Source organism: Neomonachus schauinslandi, chromosome X (genome assembly GCF_002201575.2).
Source record: "Neomonachus schauinslandi chromosome X, ASM220157v2, whole genome shotgun sequence".
NCBI classification, from domain to species: Eukaryota; Metazoa; Chordata; class Mammalia; order Carnivora; family Phocidae; genus Neomonachus; species Neomonachus schauinslandi.
Window position 1 is genome coordinate 20,356,480 of NC_058419.1, and position 8,372 is coordinate 20,364,851.

The window sequence follows — 8,372 nt, forward strand, 5'->3', positions numbered from 1 at the left end:
TACCTAAGTCAATAGCTGAAGTGGAGAGTTCTTTTCTGTTCTGCCTATTTTGGTGCCAGCTCTGAGTTGCAGAACCTAGAGACCCTCTGGAGCTGCTATTACGGGAGCTTTAAGATCCTCATTGCACGTTTTGCTGGGTATTCCATTTCTTTGACAGATGACTTACTCTCCCATATAATTCCTTGCATTGTCACCAGAACTCTGAAATTATGACTTGAGAGTTTTTTTGTGGTGATAGTTTTGGAGGGCTTGACTACTTTATTGGATAGTGCAGCTTTAGGTGAAGTTATGGTTCTAATGGCATCTGAAGATTTCTGACTTTTTAGAGTGTTTATAAATGTACCAATTGAAGCTCCTTGGTGGCTGTTACAGGCCTCAGAATTCATCTCTGTAGTCATAGGCAGTGGATATGACTTGTTTATATAAACTGCATGTATGTTCAGTTCTAATTTCAGGCTATTTGTGCTAATAGATATTTTATGTGAGCATTTAATAAAAGTGTTATACACGAATCTCCATAGGCTATGCAGTTGTGACTCTTAAAAAAAACTTGTGTTCCTAGTGGCAGTAGGTCTTTAATACTGAGCAAGAATTGACATGTATTTTTCTACTTGACATATGCAGTACCTTAATTCTGGTTTAGGGAGAAATAGTAACTATTCAAATAATTGAGTTAAAGAGATTTGAATAGTCAAACCTCAGGACATTTACTTAAGTACAGAATTCACTTGAGATCCTTGTGATAGTAATTCAAACATTCATCCCAGTAACTTCTTCTGGAATTAAAGTACGTTTTTTCCTTTGGCCTAATTCAGTCTAAATAATTTGGAATTGGAGAAAGCAGGAAAGCTTGCTTTTATCAGTCTGAAAATAAAGACAAATGTGAATTCCTGCTTTAAAGAAAGCAATTCAAAAACAATTTTTGATAATGTTTAATACAACAGCTTTTTTAAAAGCCCAAAGAACTGTAGATATATTAGACTATAATCTTCTGAAGGCAAGGACTATGATTTATTCATCTTATTTTTTCCCTAAAACTGAGAACATCACTTTGAGCACAGAAGGCAATGAGTCATTATTTTTTAATGAATTAATCTCTAATGAAGTTTATCCAACTGATTTTCTATTCCTTGCAGTTAGTGTTAATAAGAAATAAAAATATATAAACTAAAACTTTTTTGTATGTGTTTTCTTGTAATAATTACATTTATTTCTGAAATATGGAGAATAACGGTTAAAGATTAATGTCACTTAGCATTTCAAAATTGAGATTGACTAAAACATGTAGTACAAGGTGATTACTCATATTTACACAAAGGTGCTTTTCAAAACTTATTTGTAATTTAACAGTCCATCAGATTTCTTCGAGTAATAAATGCTTAATACATTTCAGCATTTTATTTACTAAATTTGCATTTACAATTAGGTAAAGTCAGTAGCATATGTATATCAAACATATCAAACTCAAAAGGTAAGCTCTTTGTAGGAGAAAATGATTAAATGTGAATGCATTTAACAAATCCACCCTAATAGTAGGTATCTTTATCTTATAGGGCAGAAAACTAAGACTTAACTTGCTATCTTCTCTGGAGTCATATGGTGAGTTTGCTGGAGATCAAAATTAGACCCAAAGATTTCTGAATCCCAAGTTTCATGTTTCAATATTTGGTGTTAAAGTAACTCATAAAATTGATTGATGTCATGTGTTGGTGCTTAGGTGACTCTGCAACTTGATGGACGACGACAACCCTTTTCAATCAAAAAGTAAGTATTCCTGCTGCAAGTGATACTAGTATGCGTGGCTTTTGTACTGATGACCTTCCTTCGTGAGAAAAGGTAAAAGAAACAGAAGTATGCACATTTTAAAAGAACACTTAAATTTATTAAAGTAATACATGCTCATAGTAAAAAAGAAAATAAACAATAAAAATGTCAGTAAAGTAGAAATGAAGTGTTTCTTCCTGATCTCCAGAGATAACTACTATTATTGGTTTGGTACACATAATCACAAGCTTTTTTCTTTTTTTTTTTAATTTAAATTTAATTAGGCAAGGTATAATACATCATTGGTTTTTTATACAATGTTCAATGATTCATCAGTTCAGTATAACACCCAGTGCTCATCACATCACATGTCCTCCATCCTTAATGCCCATCACCGAGTTATCCCATCCCCCCACCCACAAATTTTCTTCTATGCATAGTCAAAAAATTTCTAAATAAGACCATACTATATATGCTATGATGTGCCTTTAAAATTTTTTTACTCAACAATCTATCTTGAATATATTGACAATGGTAGTACCCCGTTAAAAAGAATGAGGAAGATCTATGTGTCAGACATGGTATCAAGACCATGGTATCAACATAGATATAAATTATTTTTTTTATTATCTGTATACATGAGTGTCCCTCATTTTTTTTAAATTTGGCATTGCCTGACTGCCTAGTTTCTTAGTTCACTGATTGTCATATTAAGTGCTGATGCTTATCCAGTAGACTACTATGTATAGGAGGAGATACAAAGGAAGAAGAAAATAAGTTCTTCACTCTTCCTTTGGATCTTACTTTGGTGTTAGACGTGTACAGTAAAGAAACACACATTAAGAGGGGTGTCTGGGTGGCTCGGTGAGTAGAGCATCTGACTCGATCTCAGGGTCATGAGCTCAAGCCCCACATTAGGTGTGGAGCTGACTTAAAAAAAAAACACACATTAAGAAATAGTGAGCAATTTGAAATTATATATAGTAAATCTTGAACTATATGGTATAGAATGCCAATGTAGTAAAAGGTGGAAGAAAAACAAGGTCTACTGGTTTATTGAGGAAGTTGTAACTGAACCAAGAGTTGGGAATTAAGATTTTGTTGAGTATTTGCTTGAGGTTAGGTTAGGTACTTCATATGACATTTTTCTCAGTCTACATTGCCACTTCTATTAGGTAGATATTGTACCCATATTAGAAGTAAGAAAACAAGATCCAAGTAATTTCTCCAGAGTCACGTGATTAGAAATGGTGCATTGGAGATTTCAGCTATTCAATTTGATGTCAAGTCCATGCTCCTTCTACTATACATGAATAACGTGGAAAATATAAGGTAAGAAGGAAGAATATTTTAGATAGAATAAACCCTACAAAGGAGGACTCCAGGGGACACAATGAGGATGGTGTTTTCAAGTATTCAGAATATGCAGATGCTAAACTGTGAGTTACTCTTTTAATTATTTGACTTAGACCATTCTGTATATGTGTTTTCGAAGTAAAGTTAGAAAAGAAAGTTCATAAAACTGGTTACATTTGGAAGGGTGAGAAGGTTTTTGTTTTGTTTTATGGTAAGTAGACCACTAAACATTAAACAACATTATGCCAAGAAATGATTTTGGCATACCTATATAGATGAGGAAATTAACTTTAAATAATTTTAAAAGAATAGTGCCTATTTGGGTTTTTTTTTAAGATTTTATTTATTTGAGAGAGAATGAGAGAGAGCATGAGAGGGGGGAGGGTGAAAAGGAGAAGCAGACTCCCCACTGAGCAGGGAGCCCGATGTGGGACTCCATCCTGGGACTCCAGGATCATGAGCTGAGCCGAAGGCAATCGCTTGAACCAACTGAGCTACCCAGGCACCCAAATGGTGCCTGTTTGTTATGGTGTTTCTTTTGTAAGCCATCCCCAAATCATTGTTTTCACACACGAATTTTGAGTCAAAATTAGAAATGACATTTAATCTAGTAAAATTACCTTTAGAAATGATTGCATTTAAAAAGTAAAGATATCATTGTCTAAGAAAAACAGATGATTATTGTCTAAGCCAGAATCCTGGAATTATTATTTTGTTTTGTTTCTTTTTAGTTGTTCCTCCACCTACATCTCACTCCATATATCTAGTACCACTTGTATCCATCCCCATTGCTATTATATTAATTTAGGGGCTCCCTTAATACTTTTTTTAAGATTTTATTTATTTGAGAAAGAGCGTGCGAGCACAAGTGGAAGAGGGGCAAAGGGAGAGGGAGGAGCAGACTCCACTGAGCAGAGAGCCTGACATGGGGTTCAATCCCAGGACCCTGGGATCATGACCTGAGCTGAAGGCGGTTGCCTAACCAACTGAGCCACTCAAGCACCCCCCTCAATACTTTTTTAAAAGCAGAACAATGCATGCATAGTTCTAAAAAATAATCTGAAAGTTATAAAGTTGTATAACCACAGTTTCTTGAAGGGTAAGAGTTTGAGAGTGGTGTGCATGTGTTCTGGGCTTGTTACTCCTTGTTTTTACAAGCCATTCACTTTCAATATTTTAGCTTTTTTTCCTAATAATTTCCATATTTCTAAATTTAAAAAAAAATTTTTTTAAGATTTTATTTGAGAGAGAGTGAGTGAGAGAGAGAGAGAGCACAAGCCGGGGGGGAGGGGGGAGAGGCAGAGGGAGAAGCAGACTCCCCGCTGAGCAGGGAGGCCCAATGTGGGGCTCGATCCCAGGACCCTGGGATCATGACCTGAGCCGAAGGCAGATGTTCAACTGACTGAGTCACCCAGGCGCCCCTCCATATTTCTAAATTTTTAAAACACATACACATACTCCTGTCTCTTAAATCATCATTTTCTTGCCATTATCTAATAATTTTTCTATCAACGGAACATGATGATTTTAGTTTTCTTACACTTACCCCTCCCTCTAAGCATCTCCCACTGCATTTATATCTCAGTTTTTGGTTAAATCATATTAAATGTTTTTATTGTAATGGCCATAGTAAATATTGTTCACTGATGAGTATAGTGCTATGGTATTAATATGTTATGGATATATTCCCTTTTTCTCTTTTTTGTATATACCCAGATATTTAAATTTTAATTTTTTAAAATTTGCTAAATTTTATTTTTTATTGAAGTATAGTTGACTGAATTTGCTAAATTTTATTAAAGTCTATAGCCAAGTCTTCTTAACCCCTTCTGTAGCCTCTTAACTCAATTTTCTACAAGGTAAAACTTGCCAGGTAATCTAACATTTTAATTTTTGAATCTTTGTGTGTGTGTGTGTCTGTGTCTGTCTGTGGTCTCCTGGAGACATTCCTCCTGGGAGTCATGTTCTCTTGCCCTATTCTGGCTGGTTGTTATCTAGACCTATTGAACAGCTATTATCCTGGGACTTTTCCTTTGTCTTTGTATTGTATTGAATGTCATGTTTTCTGCATTCTGTATCTTTCTCCTTCTTAAGTCCCATATTTTGGTGGATTCTTCCTAAGAAAGAAAGGGTGAATGGGGGGGTAAATTTTGTGTGATGTTGGTGATCTTTATTTTTGATGAAAGAATATGTACTTCATGCTTGATGAAAACCTTGGCTGGTCGGTATAGAATTCTAAATTGAAAATTATTTTCACTAATACTTTTGAAAGCATTATTCTAACTCTCTCTCTCTCATGCTGATTTTAGGATAGTTTCCCTCTCCAAGTCTCATGAGAGATTCCTCTTCTGTAGACTTTTCTCCTTGATTTTTGTGCTGGGTCCTGGTAGGCCTTTTCAATCTGGACATTTGTGTCCTTTAGAACTAGAAATTTCTTTTGTATTTTTCCTTTGATTACATCCCCTTTCTTTTTTCTCTTTTTCTGGAACTTTTATTAGGTGAATTGTACCTTTGAAATTGATTTCTAATAATCCCATCTATTTAGTGTATATCTATTTTTTGTCTTTTAGTTCCACTTATGGGACAGTTATTCAACTTCGGCATTTGTGTTTTTGGGTTTTTCTTCTACTGAATTTTGGCTGTCTTATTTTTAAACTTTATTTTCTGAATGTTACTTTTTATAACATACTTTTTATAACATTTTATAACATTTATTTCTCTAAAAATGCTGATTACATTAATAACTTTTGCATTCTGTACCATCTCTGTTTTCTCTAAGAGCTTTTAATCTGTTTTATTGTTTTGGTCTTTCACATTGGAGGTTTAGTCATATTTCTGGTATTCACTGGTTGTCTATCCATATTTAGGAGGCACTAAAATGCTTCCTCAGAACTCTGAATGCTTGGTCAGTACTAGTAGGCTGGTGGTATTCACAGTATGTTCTTTGCTTAGTTTCTTCAGGTGAGAAATGTCTAATCTTTCCTGGGATGGAATAAGCCTCACTTAAGTCCCCTATTTTCATTCTTGCACTTCATCCCTGCTTTGCTCTGTGCCTGGTGTTTATGAACCTAGTTCAGTTTTTCTAGTGTATCTCCGACCTGTTGCCTCTTATTCTTAGCTTACCTCCTTTTTGTTAACATAAAAGTTTATGGTTTTTTTTTTTTTTCCAGATATAGTTACGTACAATCCTTTAATAGATATATTCTGTTCATAAAACTGAAACTCCTTTTGGTTGGATTTGATTATTCTTTTTTTAAGTTTTTATTTAAATTCCAGTTAATTAACATACAATGTAATATTAGTTTCAGGTATACAATATAGGGATTCAGCACTTACATAAAACACCTGGTGCTCATCACAAGGGCACTCCTTAATCCCCATCACCTATTTCAACCATCATTCCCAAACCCCCCAGCCACCCCCCACCCCGCTCTGGTAATCATCGGTTTATTCTCTAGAGTTAGGAGTCTGTTTCTTTGTTTGCCTCTCTCTCTTTTTCCCCCCCATGCTCATTTGTTTTGTTTCTTAAATTCCACATATAAGTGAAATCATATGGTGTTTGTCTTTCTCTGACTTATTTCACTTAGCATAATACTCTCTAGCTCCATCCACACTGTTGCAAATGGCAAGATTTCATTCTTTTTATGGCTGAGTAATATTCCATTGTATACACATACCACCTTTTCTTTATCCATTCATCAGTTGATGGACATTTGGGCTGTTTCCATAATTTGGCTGTTGTAGATAATGCTGCTATAAACATAGGGGTGCATGTATCCCTTTGAATTAGTATTTTTGTATCCTTTGGGTAAATACCTAGTAGTGCAATTGCTGGGTCATGGGTAGTTCTATTTTTAACCTTTGACGAACCTCCATACTGTTTTCCAGAGTGGCTGCACCAGTTTACATTTCCACAAACAGTGCAGGAAGGTTACTCTTTCTCCACATCCTCACCAACACCTGTTGTTTCTTGTGTTCTTGATTTTAGCCCTCTGACAGGTGTGAGATGGTATCTCATTGTAGTTTTCATTTGTATTTCTTTGATGATCAGTGATGTTGAGCATGTTTTTACATGTCTGTTGGCCATCTATATGTCTTCTTTGGAAAAATATCTCTTCGTATCTTTTTTTTAAAAGATTTTATTTATTTATTTGACATAGAGATAGTACAAGTAGGCAGAGAGGCAGGCAGAGGGAGAGGGAGAAGCAGACTCCCCGCTGAGCAGGGAGCCCGACGTGGGGCTCGATCCCAGGACCCTGGGATCATGACCTGAGCCGAAGGCAGCCGCTTAACCGACTGAGCCACCCAGGCGCCCTTTTTTTTTTTTAAGATTTTATTTATTTGTTTGTTAGAGCACAAGTAGGCAGAGCGGCAGGCAGAGGGAGAGGGAGAAGCAGGCTCCCCGTTGAGCAGAGAGCTCGATGTGGAGCTCGATCCCAGGACTCTGGGATCATGACCTGAGCCGAAAGCAGACAACCTTAACCGACTGAGCCACCCAGGCGCCCCTCTATTCATGTCTTTTGTCCATTTTTTAATTGGATTGTTTTTTGGGTCTTGAGTTGTATTGGTTTTTTATATATTTTGGGTACTAACTCTTTATTAGGTATGTCATTTGCAAATATCTTCTCCCATTCCATAGGTTGCCTTTTAGTTTTGTTGATCGTTTCCTTCACTGTGTAGAAGCTTTTAATTTGATGAAGTCCCAGTACTTTATTTTTGCTTTTGTTTCCCTTGCCTCAGGAGACATATCTAGTAAGAAGTTGCTACAGCTAATGTCAAAAAGATTACTGCCTGGGGCGCCTGGGTGGCTCAGTCGTTAAGCGTCTGCCTTCGGCTCAGGTCATGGTCCCAGGGTCCTGGGATCGAGTCCCACATCGGGCTCCCTGCTCGGCGGGAAGCCTGCTTCTCCCTCTCCCACTCCCCCTGCTTGTGTTCCTGCTCTTGCTCTCTCTCTTTCTGTCAAATAAATAAATAAAATCTTTAAAAAAAAAAAAAAAAAGATTACTGCCTGTGTTCTCCTCTAGAATTTTAATGGTTTCCTGTCTCACATCTTTCATCCATTTTCAATTTATTTTTGTGTTTGGTGTAAGAAAGTGGTCCAGATTCTGGGGCACCTGGGTGGCTCAGTGGGTTAAGCGTCTGCCTTCGGCTCAGGTCATGATCCCAGAGTCCTGGGATCGAGCCCTGAATCGGCTCCCTGCTCAGCAGGGAGCCTGCTTCTCCTTCTCCTGCTCCCCCTGTTTGTGCTTTCT

General features: G+C 36.6%; 1 protein-coding gene across 1 annotated transcript in view; it reads left to right on the top strand.

Annotated features, from left to right (window-relative positions):
• Positions 1-1,733: 1,733 nt before the first annotated feature.
• The window catches only part of ZNF280C (zinc finger protein 280C), a 50,496-nt gene continuing 43,857 nt past the window's right edge, over positions 1,734-8,372 (top strand). The window contains exon 1 of the mRNA XM_044911758.1: positions 1,734-1,764. Coding sequence (XP_044767693.1) covers positions 1,734-1,764 — 31 coding nt within the window. The remainder of the gene's footprint in view (positions 1,765-8,372) is intronic.